Below are 20,018 nucleotides of genomic sequence, written 5' to 3' on the forward strand. Positions count from 1 at the left end.
TATTTATAACTTCAATTTTTGCATTAATTTGTAACAAATTTGCAACTTTTTAGATTATTTCATGTTTCTTCACCTGCCCTTTTGAGCCCCAGTCCGGCGCTTCTAACCAAAACCCATCGCTTAATTCCCCCCGAAACCCTCACTTCCCTCCCTCTACCCCTAATGCTAACATCCCTTAGCCCCAGCTGGCTACCACCAAAGCTACCCACTGCTCAGTCGGTTGAGAGCAATTATCCAAGCGTTAGACGGTTATGTTTTAGATTCTCGTGTTGACATTAATGTGTGTTATGTAATTAATAGCCGCCTCATCTTCTCAGCCGGCTATTATAGCGCTCCTATTTTTTTTTTTTTTACTTCGTCGAATAAAAAAATTTTTCGCTTTACCTCATTTTGCCGCTTTTTCAACATTTTGCGTGATATCTTTTTGACTTCTCTAGACTAGTTTCTCTCTTCTCTCATTCTGCTAAAAGTGATTTTGAACATCAGTTGCTCAGCAAAGCAATTCAAAATGAACAAAGTCAGTATAAAAAATTGAAGTCAGAAGTAGAAACGGGATAAACCCATAAAGCCCAATTTTAGATGCCCGCTATTTGAACGTCGTTCCTATAAGTCTTAGTTACCATCTCTAATGCTTATTGGTATTGATAGTAGCCCCTGTAGCCTCTCTCTAAGAAACAGAAGTACGTTATCTTCAACTACGAAATGCCATCAAAATAGATCGGACTTAAAAAATGTTTTTGTACAAAAATCTTTTTTTTTCAATATCTTCTATTCTTTCAATCCCAATCATGCTTATTGGAATCAACGGCGGCTATTTTCCGGCAATCTGCCGGGTATGTTTAAAAACTATTGTGTTGAACTGCAGGTGTGTTTCTGGTGATATCTCTGTCGATCTTCCACTCTCGATCTCACGACACATACGAGGCATTCCACGTGGGCTGGTCCTACTACACTGCGTGGGCTGCATTCTCATGCAACATGGGTAGCCTCTTCTTCGTATTCATCTACTTTTTCTGTCGACCGGAGAGTGCCAGGGACAAGGAGATGGCAGCCGCAGCCATGGCCAACTCCTCAACCCCCAGTCGCTTAGGGCCTGGAGCAGGAGACCACCACTCAGACAAATCAATTCTACAGGTCACCTATTGTTGCAGTACTGGTATTGATTAATAGCCGCCATCAGCCTCTCAACAGCTATTTTTTAGGCGCTATCCTTTTCTACTATGCAAAGTATTCGTTTTTCCCCAAACATAATATCTTCACTATAATCAAAATTATGCATTGATCTTTTAACGATCTATGGGTTATTGATTGATATTACTTACTAATCTTGTTTGTTCCTATTTCTAAAAATAAGAACCGACTGGTCCTAATTGTCCGTTCACCGGTATACTTTCATGCTGACATTGCAAGAAATCTGTCAAAGTTGTTTTGGAATGTCTTTTCCCCCTTCTTACTTCCTTTAAAAGGTAACTTATTCCACTTTTTGATGCTCTACAAAACCAAAGATCTTTTATTGTGCTTAGATTTTTTTGCGTTCTTATTACCAGCTGCATGGTCTGTCTGTTCTGCTGTAATTGTAGATTGGACATTTTTAAAAAGTTTTTGATGTTCCTCACTGACTCACGTCTGTGTGAAGATTCATCAGACTAAACTTCGAATTAATTAACTGAGTTGGCAGGACATGCTATTAAAGAAGAATATCGCGGCAATGATCATACTTACGAGGGATTTACCACACTTTTATGCCCCTTTTAATCTGTCGAATTATGCACTGATTAATCGTTGCTGACAATGTTTGTAAGAAAAACTTCACTGAATGACAAATGAGAGAGAGAGAGAGGACTAGAGAAAGGACTTGAGGGAGAGAGAGAGAGAGAGAGAGAGAGAGAGAGAGACAGAGAGAGAGAGAGAGAGAGAGAGAGAGAGAGAGAGAGAGAGAGAGAGAGAGAGAGAGAGAGAGAGACAGACAGACAGACAGAGAGAGAGAGAGAGAGAGAGAGAGAGAGAGAGAGAGGAGAGAGAGAGAGAGAGAGAGAGAGGAGAGAGAGAGTGAAGAGAGCGAGAGAGAGAGAGAGAGAGAGAGAGAAAGAAGAGAGAGAGGAGAGAGAGAGAGAGAGAGAGAGAGGGAGAGAGAGAGAGACTGACTAATAGCAGATTCTTGCTGAATTACTAAGTAGCGACAGTTTTCGGTGGTTTTATAACAATCATGTTTAGAGTAATTTTTTCTTCCATTTCATATCTGGTATTAAAACGGGAGCACTTTTTTATCAGCTTTCCAAATCACTGGGTTCTTGTCAAATAATGCTAGTACCGCTTTTTATTTGTACAACCTCAAAGTCACATTTTGGTTTTTGACGAGAAATTTTAAACGTACTGTCTTGGAGTGCATCATGATTTGCAATTTTTGTCAGGTGTCTCGGAGCCTAATTTATGGCACAGCGATTGTTTTTTAATAGCCGCACAGCGATAGCTGGGGCTATTATTTTTGTTATTCGAGAAAATCGAAGTGTTTTGGTTTACTTTTTAATTTATAACTTGAAGAGGAAGGAGATTTGGTTATCTACTTTTTAATCGGTTAGATGATCTTTTACAGGATGCAAAGTCAAATGCCGCAAGGAAGAGCACGTGTTTAGGTTAATCTACTGATCAAAGTCAAATTCAGGACGCAGGAGAGAATTCCGTTTTGTCTACGCAATGTTCTTAAAGAGAGCAAGAAAACTAAGTAAGGGTGAAATTAATTTCGCTGCGTGAGCGATGTTTTTTAATCACGTTCTCAAAGCAGTTTTTTAGCTTTAATTTAACTTTAAATTAGCCAAAAGCTGCACGTCTCAATTTTTGTGGCTAGTAATTGTATGGTTGAATGTTTTTGTTGGCCATATGAGATAAATAAAAGTCTTTTAGACAATATTGTGAGCTATTTTTGCCATTTCTTTGCCAGTTCTGTTGAACAAATTGTAGGAACTTGCTGCAATATTCAACTTTATATAAGAATTGTTGTCTTTATCGTGTTGAGGATAGTTGTTTGATTGGTTTTCGCGAACTCTGAGTTTGATTGCTTTTGATTTGGAGATGTATTTTTTATGGAGAATGGAATATTTTTCATCAGATCTTGTTTCAATTTTTTTTCTGTTGTTTAAGAATTTTTGCCTAATTCTTCTTTTTCTGAGCTTAATGCAGTATTTTTGCTTAGGTTTTCTTTGACAGGCAATGGTTGAGCAGATTGAGCGACAAAATAATAGTGTTTCCTGAACAAAGATTTTGGAGCAGCACTTGGCATTTTTTACGAAATTTATAAAAACAGAAAAATTGTTCGCTTTTGTTTCCCAGTTTTCTCCGTGAAAACCACTTTACTGTTCTTTCTTTCAATTGGCAGTCGATTTTGGAACGACAAGTTTACCGAAATTTATAAGTTTTTTTTAGAAATTCTATCATTTTCTGTTTTTTCATGTTTTTTATTTGCAATTGAATAATATGATCAACATACAGCTCAGCTGAAACTCTCTGAGATATTAGTGTATAATCTCATTGATGACAGGTCTGATTGGTTGCTAAAAAGGTTCAAATGAAATTAATCAATAGTTTCAACAAATAGTTGGTTTGTTGTCTGAACAATTAATTTTTTGGGGACAATTCTCATGTGCTGGTTGGGAAAATGTTAATTGAATAATTTGTTTCTTTTCAAAAGCTAAAGCTTTTCATGACTTTGACACTACTTTAAAAAATATGTCAGTTTTTTGAGTTTTGCGATTTTTTAGTGTACATTTTGTTGACTTATCATGTAGTCTCACTACAGACAGGTCTCATTGGTTCCGTCTAGTTTTCTGACCGCACTTGCTGCTTTTCCTATTTTTACACTCTTTGTTTTCTAAAGTATCAGCGATGTTTTGATTTTTTGGAAAATTGGTTGTATCTTTATTGTCCTGTCATAACTAACAGCTCATGACTAAAAAGTGGATTTAGTTAGTTGTCTGATTTCAAAGAAGTTGTGTTTTTATCTGACAGTTTTTCTGTTTTTCTTTTTTTTTGCGTAATATTTTAGTATCACTTGTTTTGATCTCAGAAAAAAAACAATTAATTCTAGTTCGCCATAAATTTGTTCAACCTTTAGAAAACTTTAGAAAACTTTTAGATAACTTTCTTCTTGACTGAGATACCGTTTGTTTTCAAAATGTTCTGATAACTTTGTAAATCTTGCATTCATTTGTTGCTCTATTGTGTCTTTTTCTGTCAATGCAACCGCTAAAATGTTGTGCATGACCTCTAAAGCTTTGTGATACGTTTTGGCCAAGGATGTTGGTATTTAGTGTTCACTTTAGTGTTGGAATTCACTTTGCGGCAACTTACTTTTAAAAATTTTCATCGGCCGATTTGCTTTTTACCAATTTTTTCAGTTTTTGCCTCTTTATGTACTGTCTGCCAGTAATTTCCAAAAAAAAATTATAGAAGTTGGAAACAAAAATTTTCAAATTTGTTTTTTATAGCTGCGAAGCTGTAAACTAAGCGGAACTATGTTGCGGTGCTCTTGGTTTTTTACAATTCAAAGAATTTGAATTGTTTTGGGGCGCTGTCTTTCTTTATGATCTGTTCACACATTTTCATATTTTTTGAAGTTAGATTGGAGTAGTGATTTTGGTCACACCGAAACAGGAAGTAGAGCAAAAAAACGAGTGGTTTTGTGGCGTAAAATTTTTTGCTCTCATTTTAAAGTAGAGTGAGAATACGTTGTTTGAACTGAAATTCGCTTTCTGGGTTGTTGTTTTTTGTTCACATGCGCCAATTTAATTTTGATATTTTACTTTTTTTTCCATTTTTTGGGTCGGTTTTTTTTCTAAATGGCTTTCCCAGTCCATTCATAGTTCATTCTAGACCTAGTTTTGTGTTAACCTAATTTCCATTTCTCGCTAAAGGTTTTTTGTTTTTATGCGGCTTTTTTACATTGATTTTCTGTTTTTTAATCTGAATTTTTTGGAAGTGGTTTTCCCCATTTCACTCATTGTCCATTCTAGGTCTAGTTTTTTGTTTAGTCAGTGGAAGTTCTTTGAATTGTACGACAGGACTTGTCCTGCTATATTTTTTGTTTCGTTGTCTGACGCTCTTTTTCGTTTTACTTTTATAGTTCAATTGCGTGATTAGATTTTGATCATAAGTGACTTACCTCACTCAATAAAATAACTTTTGCATTTTAAAACTTAAGTTTGATTTGAATTAGTTTAAGGTCAAAGGAACCCATATTTGCAGTAAAGGTCCCTAATAAAAAGTTTTTGCGGAATGAGTTTAACAAGCTTTTTTAATGTATCGCTGAATTTTTTTAGCTAGCTTTTTGAAGGAAGTCGATTTTGTTAACTTAGATCTGTATTTGTTTCTATCTCTATTATACTGCAGGCAAGTCTATTCTTTCGCAGCTCTTCCGGCAACCTGTCGGCTATTAATTTATAATTGAGGAATTGTCGTGCTGTTTTTTAATAGCCGCACAGCGATAGCTGGGGCTATTATTGGCCTTCTCTTGGTTTTTTTACAATTCAAAGAATTTGAATTGTATTGGGGCGCAGTCTTTTTTTTAAGATCTGTTCACACATTTTCATGATTTTTGAAGTCAAATTGGAGTAGTGATTTTGGTCACGCCGAAACAGGAAATGGAGCGAAAAAGCGAGTGGTTTTGCGGCGTGAAATTTTTTTCGCTCTAATTTTAAAGTAGAGTGAGAAAACGACGGTGTTTGAACAAAAATTCGGTTTCTCTGTAGTGGTTTTTTGTTCACATGCGGCAATTTCACTCTGATTTTTACTGTTTTTTCGATTTTTCGGATCGGATTTTTTTCTAAATGGTTTTTCCAATCCATTCACAGCTCATTCTAGGCCTAGTTTTTTGTTTGGGTTAAATTTTCATTTCTCGCTAGTGGTTTTTTTGTTCACATGCGGCATTTTGACATTGATTTTTCGTTTTTTTCTTATTTTTTGATCTGATTTTTTTAAAATGGTTTTCTCAATTCACTCATAGTCCATTCTAGGTCTAGTTTTTCTGTTTAGTCAATGAAAATTCTTTGAATTGTACGTCAGGACTTGTCCTGCTATGTTTTTTTCGTCGTCATGATTTTTGTTACGACCATATGACGTCACAGCCTCTTTTTGTTCATTCGTTCATGCAATTTCAACTGAATTGCATGTGTGACGTCATTTTTCGCTCTTTGTGGAGCGAGTTTTTTTGTTCATGCGCGTGATTAAATTTTTGGTCACACTTGACTTACCTCACTCTCAAAAATGACTTCCTCAATTTGAAATTGAATTTATTTACTTTAATTCAAAGAGAAACGGTCAAATGGGTGTGTGTCACTCTAAATGAAGGTTATTTGCGATCAGCTAATAGAGGCAGCAATAACTTATTCAGATTTTTAATCAAAATATAACAGATCAGCCTTCAATGAAAAGACGAATTTTTTTGGTCTGTCTTTTTTGCTGTTCTTTTAGACTGCCGATCTACGAATCTATTGCGGCTATTTTCTGGCAATCTGCCAGCTACGTTTTTTTAATTTGCCTTACTTGTTCGACCACGTTTTCGTCTTACATAATTTAAAGTTTAATTACTTACTTTATCTCTTTGGATTTTAAATTCCTTCACTCAATGAAATACGCAATGTTGTGAATTTGGTCAAGGTCAGAAGAGCAAAATCAAAAGAAGCAGGTTAAACTGATGAAGACCGTTCAGTAAGTTATTAAAAGGCATTGGATTATCAAAGTTCATTACAGTGATTGCTAGCTGGCATTAGTATTAAGTTTAGAAGCTGAATTAAGTATAATTTAAGAGAATCTATGAATTTAGGAGAATCTAACTGAAACTGCAAAAAAAGTTAGAACGTTTTTTGGCACTTAGAAACAAACTCTGTCTTTTTTTTATCCCTTCTTTTTTTTCTGTTTCAAGCATCAAGTGGGTCAACCACGGCTATTTGCGGGCTATGTTTGGAATTTATCTCATCGTGTCATTTTCTTACACTAAGCAGCCATGGAGTTCAGCCCTGGTGCTTAATGAACCCTTGCACGAGATTACTAAGTGAGAGAGAGATCTGATTCATCAACATCAGTACTTGCTCACTGCTATTGAGGTGCTAGTAGGTCCCAAATAGTTACGAAGGAATTCGAACTTGCAATCTATTATCGGAATGATATAAATAGACTCTGCTGACATTGAAGTAACTAATTACTAATAGACACTTGGAAGACAGCGACTATCTTACAACAGCTCTTGCGTCGTGTTACGTTCTTTTAGGTTCTTGTTCTTATAAGAGTCATGTAACAATCATAACTTTACATCCAGGTGTTGTAAGTAGCCGGCAGATTGGTTTCATTTCGAATTTCGTCACTTTTTTGTTTATTATTTCCAGGACGTGGACTACAAGCACCCAAACGACATAGCGACCATGTCACCACTATTTGATCCCAATTTACAGGTTATAAACAGCGTAAACAATAGAGCCAATAGTAGTAAACAACAAATCTCACCCTCATCCAGTCAAATGAACAACAATAATCATCATCAGTACCACCTGTTGATGACGAATGAGAACGGATCAGTCAGAACAGGTGTCCATGCCAACCATCACCCCCACCCCATAACCTCACGTGACCCTAGCTTGACCTTCAACTTGACCTCTGCCCACGGTAGTGGCCAACCCTCAACCTCAATGGGCAACAGTTACAATAGCGAATACCAGATGGGAATTCTACAAACAACGACATTGTCCGTGTGACATTGGTTGTCAATTACAATTCCTGTCTATTTTGTTACTTTGAACAGGGCACTTTTCTTTAATACGCCGTATCCACGAACGATAAGTTAAGCGAAGGCACATTAAAGCAGAAAATGTAAAATCTTACAAGTCAATATAACGCGAAGCAAGAATTTGTAAGTCTGTGCGGTGCTGTAATAATACGCACGCGCGAAACACAAGTTCTGCCAGAGTTTTTGATAATGAAATTTTTTTGTAAATTTTCTTTGAAAATTTTTGTAAACAAATCCTTTTCTAATCAATAGATCACAGCCGGCAAGCAGGTATCATATCCTTATTTTCTAAAAATCACTTGAGTCTTTTGCTCTGAGTATTTGATCTGTTCTTTGGGTTCTCATGTCACTCTCAGTCCAAAGGATTTCTTCATTCTTGATTGGCTCAGCCACTCCACTCCAAATATATGCTACACGCGCGATATAATTGGCAAAAATTCATCTTCGTTCGGCTGGTCACTTTGGCATGTCACATTTTGAAATTTTTTGTTTCTCTAAAACTGGACGGAAACATTTTAGGCATGCGAGGCTGATCTTTATAGTTTTTTAAATTAAATTTTGGGATCTGTATCGATGCTGTTCTTGTTAAGAGTTGCTCTCAAACGATTTTGTAATTTAAAACATTTCTGTGATTTTTCTCAATGTGATTGTTTGGTTATAACAGTTTTGCAGTTCCTGCAATGTCTTCCTTCTTTTTCCAGCCCCAATTTCTGTGAGGAAGAGGAACTATATGCTCAAATGATGTTTTTTGTGTAGTCAATTTTGGCCGATGTATATATTTATCGTAAAGAGTTGTGAGTGGTATTAATAGGAAGCCCGCAAAGCGTAGAGTGAGTCAGGGCGTTCTTATTATTTCTTTCTTTTTCGAGGAGGCATCAAGATTTAAAGTTTTTATGAGTATTTGAATTTACAATGTGACTTTGTTCAGATTTTTGGCCATTTTTGGTCAATTTTTTTAAAATTATTTTCGTTAAATTATGCGAGTTTTTGAACCGATAACCTGGCTCCTACTGATCCAATCTTGATTTTTTAGATAATCAAATAGATTCCCGGACTTGAGTCGCAGAGCTTTTCAGCGCTGAACCAGCACATTTCAAGAGTAAAAACCTAATTCAGTTCTGAAACATTGTATCTCCAGAATATTTTAGGTTTATTTATGTGCAGTATTTCTTCATTATGATTATATTGATGGCATAGAGTTCGCCCAGGCTAAACTTATCCTGTGCATTCTGCAAATTACTCATACCCCAAAGTTAAGTCTGAGCAGAGTAATGTCATACATTTCTAGCTTATAACTTGTAATTACTATAGTAGTATACACACAATTTATATTTAAGCTAGTTTGTAGGCAATTACAACAAAGCCCATTTAGCTCAGTGGTTACGACTTGATACACAAATTAAGCGTTACACCTACCCAGGCGCAAGTTCGAATGGCACATAAAGCAAACCCTTTTGGCGGGAGTTAAGCTGAACATATTATTTTTCATGACGTAAAATTTACTCAAAAATCAGACTGGCCATTGTAAGTGACATGAACACAGTACTGGCCATACTAAAAAACAGAATGCCTTTATACTGATTCAGCCCTGATTTGCTCTGCCACCAACCTCCGGGTTCGTATTTGAAAATAAAATTTTCGCTCTCGAACGAAGTGTATAGCAATTTTATTAGTCCTGTGGTTTTTTATGCGATTTTACGCTTGACCGATTTGACTTTTCCCCTCAAAAACGGGATCATTGCTTCTATTTTCAGTTCTGTTTGCAGTAGTTTGCATTCAATATTTGATCGTATTAGATTTAATAGATTGTGAATCAAATTTTTGTATGAAATTGAAAATCGATATACTTGTGAGAACAAAACTAGTTTAGTTTTCTGCAGAAACTTCTAGCGGGAAAGGACATTCCTTTGCTTAGTCCAATACCTTTTGTGGTTGCCAAAACAAAAATCACTCTTTTGTTACCAATTTCCTACTTATTTCTTTATCATGATTCAGGTAAACTCAATTAGTATCCCATTGTTTTTTTTTCTACCGACAAACGCGCAAGTTTTCAAGTTGGTCATTTTCAAGTTAGAGCAGACAGAGAAAAGTGTCCGTTTGTTATTATTTCTTTTTGCGATAATATACACCAGAACAGTTAGATGAGACTTATTGTTACTATGAACTGATGGAAATGTTTCCTTCTTCCCCTCTCCTCTTTTTTTGATGAATCTCCAGATTGAATCTGAACTGATCAAGTTTTAGAACATATAAAGACGTCTGAGTTGATTACTTCATTGAAACATGGACCTCAACCAGCTTGAGGTCATTGCACCAAACCTTCCTGATTAGACGAAGTTGGGTTGCGAACGCAGTTTTTCCATTCTCAGCTCTTCTTAGGGGTCTGATTAGTGAGGTCTTGGGTCACGCAACTCACCCCGGGGCATTTTTTTCATTCACTTGTCATAAGATGTGAAGCTAATTGTTATGATTGTTTACTAGGAGTTGTTCATCTGCTGTAGTGCGTCACACAGAGAAGGAAGTGTTTGCTATGAATGATTTATTAGTAACTTTGTTAGTATAAAATAAGTTTTGCACTTCATACTGCCATTTAATGTTCTCAATTAAAATTTCACTAGATACTAACCTCTTTTCCATTGTCGTTTCTCACGATTCTATTCCAAAAAATGTCAATTTCATGCCAAACGTAGGAATTCGTCAATATATTCGGTTTCAAACAGTTTACAAGTTGTTCAATTACTTATTCATGTGCTACATATTATCCATATCATCTGTCATCTTTGGGTACGGGAGTCTTCGCTCGTAATTTGATCGTGTAATTTACAATTATCGCCCCAAAAACAGTGGAATTGGTCTACTGTAAGGCAAATGATCATGGTTATGTAATTCTGAATGGATTCTCTAAAAAGAAATCATTTAAAATAGCTGCACGCTTCCGAACCTTATCAAATGATCCGGGTTGATGAGTGGAAATGGGGACATTTGGTTTGTATTGATTGCTCATAGTAAACAAATTGAACCATACGGGAATCCGATTGTTTTGATTTGCCATCTACAAGGAGAGTCGCTTCAGGCAATTTAAGTCCTCTGTGGGATCCTTTTTCACCGCGCAGAAAATTTGTCACGTCTATTCTGCTTTGATTCTCTGATTTTCTAAGCTACAGGATTTTAAATTGTTCTATAAATAACATAGCGTCGAGGGAACATAACTTTCATCAAAAAATCTATCCGAGTGTTGGAATTCGAGTTGTTTAATTGCTCTCAAACGAAACAATTAACGTCAAGAGTTTTGTTACAAGCGTATGACCTCACAACCACTTCAAATCTGCTTTTTGTTCATTGAATTTTAACTGAATTTCGTGCGTGACGTCATTGTTCACCTTCAGTAGTGAGATTTTTTGGATCAATCTTGCGATTGACGTTTTGTTCATGTTACCGCGTAAATGAACAATCTATTTAAGTGTGCTATTCAAATCTACCCAGCGAGAAACTTTATTACGTCATTATTTCTTAACCATGTAAGCCTTACAAAAGATTAAATGCACACAAAATACGTTCTATTTGGCATTGAAAGCTCGGAAAAAGTTCGTTAAACATAATTTTCGTTGAGCCTACTAATACACTGAATCGATTGCGCTCTTTTTTAGGCGCTCTTTTTAGGCTTAATATTTTTGTGTTTCGAAAACGTATCGGTGACCAATCTGAGTCGAAAATCGGCTCAGACAAAATACCTGCTAAAAAAGATCAAGCTAGATTTGCCTTCAAGTAAAACGATGTTTTTGCCTTTAAAACGTTGTGGATTTACAGTTGCTTATCTATATGAATTGAAGTTCCGATGAATTAACATTATCGAGCGAAAGAGTGTTTTCCGTCACCTTTGTTTTGGTACCGCTCCCCCTATCAGGGCAAATTGAATATCAGGGCCAAATGTCGAAAATAAGCTAGCTGCTCGTCGCATGAACACGCTACAACAAAACGGTGTATGCGCAATTGAGAAACTATTTGCACATTTGAATGCCCCCGACGAGAGAGAATGTCCACGCGGGTGATCTTCATTTAGTGAATCACTTAGAATGTCAGTTTAAACAAAATTTATCGCAATTATATTCAAATATATTCAATTAAACCCTCTGAGAAGCACCACATCGACTCCATATGCAGAGTCAAAAGTTAACAGACGAGAACAAGACGATCAGCACACTACATTGAAGTTGCGAAACGACTCAAGACTCAGATTGAAACCATTTGAGATTTTCAGACGCCGACAGTTTCGCCCTTCTAGCTCTTGCCTCTCAACGAGTGGGATCAAGTGGAGAAGGACCAACTCGAAGTAGCCCTCGTCAGTTCTTCCGAGTTAGACCAAATTGCGGATTCAATGTATATCATCAAAAAAAAAACTGTAAGACTCGTCAAAAATTTAACTTTGATGTTGTATGTTGATAAAAAACTGGTGCTTTAACCGGCAAATCTAGCCTCCCAGAACCCATTTCCTATCCCATATAACAAAATTTTTCGAGTTCACCGGTCACCAATAACCTACCCCTTAAATTTTTTTGAAAAACAAGAATTTTGACAAATTTTTGTCAAAATCCAGAATTAATCAAATTGCGGTGTTTTTTTTCGCTGTTCTTGACATAAAAGCGTAGCAAAAAAAAACTTTAAATTTTTGAAAATTTTGACCAAATTTTCAAAAATTCTTTTGTCCCTATCATTTTAAAGGAAAATTATTAAATGCGGATGTAACAATTGCATAAAGTTGTCGATTTAAAAAAAAGACAATTTGGTCAAGTTTTTCAAGTTTTTTCTCAAATAAGCGCTTATTCTTGGTAACTCGTGAAAATCGTGTATTTAACATCAAGGCTCGGAGTTTGAGCAAAGCTCAAATCATTTATGTTGTAAAAACATTATATGGTTTTCATATTAGCTGCAAGTTCACTTCATCACGCCATAAAAACTGCGCCTCAAGTAACACAAAATCATTACAAACGTAACGTTTACGCATTACCGGGTCTAAGTTTCAACCCTAACGCTTTGAAAGTCCGAAAAACAGCGCAGTTCCAGTTGAGTCATTTCTTTAATGATAAGAAGCGCCTAGTTATATGGCATGATGTAGTGAACAATTCGCTTTCACGTCATCGAAGCAACAACAATAAGCCTTTAACACCTTCACAGTTTATTGCAGTGCTTGAAAACTATCAGGAGCGCATAGAAGCTATTGTGTATTGCCCCAGAGAGGGAACTCCTGATATTTCTGATCAGCTCAAGCGTAGTACTCTAGTTACCATACACTTAGGGAAAGACATTGTGTCTAGACGTAAACAGAAAGATCCTAGTTTACTTAAAGAGTACAGAGCATTACACCAAAGGCCTGCGCTTGAGCTGAAAACACTCACGATTGTCTTAGCTCATAAGAACAACCTCCGGTCCTTAATAACACGCTCCCGACCGAAAAACCTTTCAAAGCGCCGCCGTAAAACGCTCCGCACCCGTCATGCGTTCGAGGAGGCGGAACTCACACAAGCCTTTGATAACCTGAATGTCACTTAGTCTTGCGTTGTTGTGGGAGTCTACCCGCTGACTGGCGGTGTGACTTAGTTTACTCACGAGTTACGGGTTAGTTTGTGGTTGGTTCTCTCCGATAGCGCTTTACTAAACGTTTTGCTCTCCCCATCCTTTGAGTTATTCACTACCGTCCGTTTTCCGCAGGTTATCTGGTTTCATTTTTCCGTTTCCGTCGTTTTTTCCATATCACCTTGTTTCTTTCTATTCCCCGTTTATCTGTTGTATGATGTAGTATGTTGAATTTTTGCTGTAGTAAAATTTCTTTCTGCTAGTATGCTGGTTTGTTGTTTATTCTCGTTCCTTGCTAGGATGTGACTTAAGTTCATTCTAGAGTTACGGCTGGTTTGTTTCGTGACTTTCGCCACACTTGTTTGCTAGCAATTTGTTGTAGCTTTATTAATTTTCGTAGTATGCCTTTTTGTTGTCTGGGTAGGGTGGTTTGCTAGGGTGTGACTTAAGTTTGTTCTGGAGTTACGGCTAGTAAATTTCCTGACCTTTGCGACTTTTGGTTATACTACATCGTTGCCGTAAATTGTTTAATGTTTTGATGCCGTCGATAAAGCCCCATAATGTTTTGTGCTAGTTTACCTGGCAGTAGCTCTTCTCCTTCTTTCTAGGGTGTGACTTAAGTTTATTCTGGAGTTACGGCTAGCTTGTTTGGTTGAATTTGTTGCTGTGGTCTGCGAGCATCGATCTCCCCGCCTCCCCGCTTGTACTTTCCGCCCCACCCGTGCCGTTTTCCCGTTTCGTCGCGCGCCATCCGCCCGACGTTTCCGCCCCGCCCGTGCCGTTTTCCCGTTTCCTTCCGCGCCATCCGCCCGACGTTTCCGCCCCGCCCGTGCCGTTCTCCCGTTTCGTCGCGCGCCATTCGCCCGACGCTCCCGTTTGTCCGTCCGGTTTCCCGTTGCGTCTTGCGTTACTCGTTCGGCGTCCCTTCCCGTCCGTCCCGTCTCCCGTCCTGTCCCGTTTCGCGCTTCCTGCGCACCGTTCTTTCTTTCTTTCGCCGGGTACTATTGTACTCGACGAACTTCTTCGCTCTTTGGCGGTTTGCTAGGCAAACCGTCACACTAGGGTTCGGTATAACCCATTTGTGTTGTGCTGTTGCATGTCTCTGTACTTTATAATAGTACTAAATTAAAATTGTGGTTCCTGTTTTTCTTAAGATCATGACAACTTTGCAGGACAAATTCAACAAACTTTATAGTGCAAGAGCAAAATTAGAGGCTGAACTTAATAACATCTATAGGGAAATTAACAATGCTGTTGATAAACAAGATAGGAAAGTTAAGATCGAACGTCTGATTGTGAAGTGCAAAGATGCTTTTACTAGAGTAGTTGATAGGAATGAAGAGCTCTTTGATCTGGCACAAAAGACTGAAGATCCAGACGCCACCTGCAAGAATCTTGAGAAATGGTTAGAGACTGTAACAAAGAAAACTGACGAGTTCATTGCTGCTGCTCGAGGGTATATCAATTCGGTCCAAGACAAAGAGACAGCAGAGATGTATACCTCTCACCACTCAAGATCAGGTTCGCATATGACTTCCTCAAAAAGATCAAGTCAGCGTCAACGAGACTTAGAATTATCAAGACTAAAAAGGGAGGAACTTGAGAAACAACATGAGGCAAAGCTTCGCATTGCTAGACAACGTCTTGAAAATGAAAAACAAACGAAATTGCGGGAATTAGAAATCGAGCAGCTTGAGGAGGATCATCGCAAGGAAGTAGCTGCTGCAGCCCTTGAGGAAATTGAGTTGATGACAAAATCAGCAACAGACGGGTCTGGTACAAGCAAAATGAGTGGGCTCTTTACGGAAAGAATTTCAGTCAAGAGCAAGAAACTCGTTCAAGATTGGGTTAATTCGTCACCGGCCGGGAACATGGCAGATGTTGCAAACGAACCGAGTTTGCACTTTTCTGGTTCCATCGCCCAATCCAACCAAGCAATTGTCCAACGACCTTCTTCAGCTCAACTTCCAAACTCACACTTCAATCTCAATACACATGGTCAAGTTGAGGCCAACATCAACGTCCCTGTCCATGAACCAAGTAGTAGAACCAATGTAACCAATGATGCACATGTTGCAAACAACATCATGCAAGAGCAACGACAGCATCAATTTACGCCTCCATCACCACCAATAAACTTTGGTATGCCTACTCAACTAAACGCCCCAAACACAGCCCGACAACTGTCTCAAGCAACAATGCACTTCGATGGTTTACAGTTAGATCATCAATTCCCTCGCAGGTCGAACATGCCGGGACAGTTGAATTTAGTCAGCCCTTCGCGTTCACTACCTTTAAGTACACTTGTTAATGCTCCGCTAGCACTTAATCCGCAACAGGCACACACAAATGTACCAGCCCCTCAACCCCCCGTTATAAACCCCGCACCACCGCATTTTCCGTTAATCCCACCAGCATTCCGCTTTCCTCCTTCGCCGCCACAAGCACTCCCACTACAAGCCACTAACCCCGTGGCGAATAATGTCAATCTGTTACCCCATTCTCCGCCTGCACCATTCGTTTCCTCCGCAAACAATTTCGTGCCTCAATTAATTCATCCACCACCTCCACAAAAGAGTTTTCAGCCCCAAAACATTGTACCCATAACCCATGCACCTCCTGCTCCTCCAGATCCAAATGTCTGGCGTTTTCCAGCAGCAGTCCCACCTAATGCAGTACCACTTGTACGTACATCTGCAAATTTATACACCGTACAACCGGCCCCGTTAATCAACCCTCATATATCTACATTGCACCGTTCCCCTCATGTACAAGCAGCAGCAGGCACTCAAAATTACGTAACATCAGACTTCATGCAAGCGAATCCATTTAGTTTTTCCACAGGTACCGCCCCCACCTTTGTCACTCCGATCCTTCCGCCAATGTATGGAGCTACCGTTCCGAACCCGTTGTGTTGGGGTGGCCCGCCGCATGCCACACCTTCGGCTCCTTCTTTGGACTCTGCGGATTTGATAAAGCAATTGGCGGACGCAATTACTTGTAAGAAGAACGATCCACTGCCTGAGTGGAAGTTGTCACAGTACAATGGTGATCCCCTGCAGTGGCACGAACGGTTCGGACAATTTAAAAGCGCCATAGACGCACAGTCCTTGACTGATGACGTCAAGTTAACATACTTAAAAACGCTTGTAACTGGAAAAGCTAAAACCGCCATCGCTGAGTTCGCATACTGCGGTGTAATGTATAAGGACGCACTTAAGACACTCGAACGTAAATTTGGCCAACCACAGGCAGTAGTCAGTGCACACTTAGAAAAACTCAGCTCTTTTCCACCACTAAAGATGCACAATAGTGACAACATCATAAACTATTCTGCAACAATTTCCAGTCTTGTTGGGGTCTTTAAATCACTTTCATATGACGCAGACCTTAAGAGCGCCTCACTTCTCAACACGGCTGTGCAAAAATTGCCGCCCAATCTGAAAGAGTCTTGGTCACTCTTCACAGTGAGGAAACATTGGGTTAAGCCAACACTCCTTGACTTCAACGATTGGTTGAAGGAAAAGGCCGAGGCACATGATTTAATGAAACAAACTTCATCGAAGGCAAGAACTGAGGACAACACCAACTCAGTAGTAAAGACCAAAGTAGCCTCAAGAACCTTTGCTGCTAATACACAAACTAAGGGCACTCAGAGACCAGCCTCAACATCGGCAGGGTCTGCAACCTCTCGCTGCACATTGTGTAAAGGTATCCACCGTATCTGGGAGTGTAGGGTATTTAAAGAAAAGTCTCCCACTCAGCGAGCAAAGGTAGTGGCTGACGCAAAACTGTGTTTCTCATGTTTGAGAGAAAAGCATATGTTCAGGCAATGCCCAAACCCCAGGAAATGTAGGAAGGACGATTGCAACAGCTCCCATAATACTCTTCTCCATGGAGCTGAGAGGGTTTATCCATCAAAATCCCCTCTAAACAACAACAACAATAATTCTAATGCTTGTGCAAATCAAAGTAAACTTCCTAGTGTCCAATCATCCAGTAAGACCACCACTTTGTCATCTGTGAGTAATGTGAAAGGCCTCCTTCAGGTGACTGAATTACAGTTAAAGAGCTCTTCCGGTAAAGATACCACGGCTTTAGTTTTGTGTGATACCGCTTGCAGTAACTCTTGGGTGTCCAATGATCTTGCATATAGACTTGGTTTGCACGGTACAGCATTGAAACTAACAGTCAAGGGTATAAATACCGAGGAGGTTGTAGACACTAAGTTAGTTGAACTAATTGTAACACCACGCGACAACCAAGCATTTGAACCCTTTAAAGTCAGCCCTTACGTAAAGGAAAATTTGAATGTAGGCGCCGATGGAATTAACATTAAAGCACTTCAGGAAACATACCCGCACCTAGCAGTTCTAGACCCAGTTACATATTGCTATGGAAACATCGAGATGATACTTGGACAGGATGTGTATCATGCCATCCGCCCCTTAGAGTACTTCGCTGCCGACGAGAAGTCCTCGCCCTTCGCTGTTCGCTTGCCCATAGGTTGGGTTCTAAGCGGCCCTCTACCGTCGTCTTCAGGTTTAGTCTCGACTTGTTTCAAAGCTAATATGGAGCAGGATTTTGAACTCGCTAGTCAGGTAAAATCTTGGTACGACATGGAGTCGTACGGCGCACTTAAGCAAGTAGACCCACGATCCGCCTTGGATGCGCGTGCGCATGAAATTCTTGAAAACACCACCGTGCATAATGGAAAAAGGTACGATGTAGGAATGCTATGGGCTGAAGATAACATCGAACTGCCCAACAATTACTTCTCAGCGCTGGTTCAAATGAAATCTTTGGAAAAGCGGCTTACGAAAGACCAGACTTTAAGGGAAAAGTACTCGAATATCATCAAAGAGGACTTAGACAAAGGCTACGTAGTAAGGGTCAAAGATGCTCATAAGGTGGAAAGTCGCTCGGAACGAGAGTGGTACCTACCACACCATCCGGTTGTTAACCCAAACAAGCCGGGCAAGGTTCGTAGGGTACTAAACGGAGCGGCAAAATTCCATGGCGCATCTCTTAATAAGTCATTACTCACCGGACCTGACCTACTGCAAAACCTAATACATGTACTCCTACGGTTCAGACAACATCCATTTGCCGTATCCGCCGACATCGAGGGAATGTTCCTCCAAGTTGGAGTGTTGCCATGTGATCAACCATCATTGCGCTTTTTGTGGCGGGAGGCCCCCACATCAAATGTTGTGGTACACCAGTATACGCGCCACATCTTTGGGGCAAAAGATTCGCCCAGCTGCGCCAACTACGCACTTCAGCGCACGGCACGCGATAATGCTAAGGAGTACCCAGAAGCTGCGAAAGCCGTCCTTGAGAACTTCTACATGGACGATTACTTGGACTCAGTGGAATCCCCCGAAAGGGCCCTCATTAGGTCGAAGGAATTGGTACATCTTCTCCATCTAGGTGGGTTCAAGCTTACTAAGTTTGTAAGCAATGTACCAGATCTGGCTGACCGAATTGATGGGTCTGCTCAATCCACTGAACCGAAGGTCATCGTTTCATCCAAGGAGGAATCAATGCACGTGCTTGGGCTTAAGTGGGATCACAACAACGATACTCTGGTTGTGAGTAGGGGTACTAACAGCACCATCATGAAAAGTTTAACACAGCGCTTGGTCTTATGTCTTGTGTCAAAGGTCTACGACCCAATTGGTCTTGTCGCACCGTTCACTGTTGGTGCTAGGTTAATATTGAAAGACATTTGGCGTGTCAATGGACAAAGTTGGGATGATGAGTTACCTAAAGACACAGTTGACAGATTCCTTGCCTGGTGTGTTGAACTGCCGCGGTTAGCTGAGATCACTATACCGAGAAGTTACTTTTTGGGGCCATTCCAACATCTTGAACTCCACATGTTCGGTGATAGCTCGCAAGACGTATTCAGCGCAGTAGGTTTTCTTAGGGCTCAAGTAACTTGCAACTCCGGGGAGATTATAACAGAGCTGGCGTTTGTCTTGGACAAGGCCCGTGTTGCACCTATGAAGGTAATGACATTTCCTAAGTTGGAATTACAGGCCGCTCTCCTCGCTGCCCGTTTAAAAAGGGAAATCTTCTGAGCATTAACGGTTACTGTAGACAAAGTCTTTATGTGGACAGATAGTACCATCGTCTTGCAGTGGATAAACTCAACGAACAAACACCCCATCTTCATTGCAAATCGTGTTAGTGAAATCCTGGAGAACACCAGCGTTGACCAATGGAACCACGTCGCCACTTGTGATTATCCGGCAGATGCTGGCACGCATGGCATGTCCGCTGAAGTTTTGCAATCAAGTAGCTGGGTGAGGGGTCCTGACTTCTTGAGAACTAAGCAATTCCCTTTTGTACCAAATACTGACGTCGTTGACAACATCAAGCTCGGTGTTGTAACTAAGGAACAAGATGATGACTCCATCTCATCTCTAGCCACATCCGTAACCAAGCCCCCTAAGGAACAAAGAATTAATCTAATCTCGTTTGATAAGTTCAGTTCTTATCAAAAATTACTTCGTGTCACCGCATATGTGCTCCGTCTTTTACCATCTCATGAAAGTTACCGTACCGTAGACGGCAGCATAGCCAACCCTGTTGAGCTTGACGAAGCCGAGCGTCATCTCCAGTACTTGGTTCAAGGAGAGTCCTTTAATACTGAAAGAAAGGATCTTCT

The 20,018-nt window shown here is 39.6% G+C and overlaps 1 protein-coding gene across 10 annotated transcripts in view; it reads left to right on the forward strand.

Moving 5' to 3' along the window:
- LOC142340538 (uncharacterized) overlaps nucleotides 1-7,824 on the forward strand; it is a 100,041-nt gene extending 92,217 nt beyond the window's left edge. For all 10 annotated transcript variants that reach the window (XM_075391136.1, XM_075391176.1, XM_075391158.1 and 7 more), the window contains 2 exons: nucleotides 866-1,134; nucleotides 7,374-7,824. In XM_075391136.1, coding sequence (XP_075247251.1) covers nucleotides 866-1,134; nucleotides 7,374-7,739 — 635 coding nt within the window. In that variant the 3' untranslated portion in view covers nucleotides 7,740-7,824. The remainder of the gene's footprint in view (nucleotides 1-865; nucleotides 1,135-7,373) is intronic.
- The last annotated feature ends 12,194 nt before the right edge of the window (nucleotides 7,825-20,018 follow it).

This window comes from Convolutriloba macropyga, chromosome 1 (assembly GCF_964194025.1).
Source record: "Convolutriloba macropyga chromosome 1, txConMacr16.3, whole genome shotgun sequence".
NCBI classification, from domain to species: Eukaryota; Metazoa; Xenacoelomorpha; order Acoela; family Convolutidae; genus Convolutriloba; species Convolutriloba macropyga.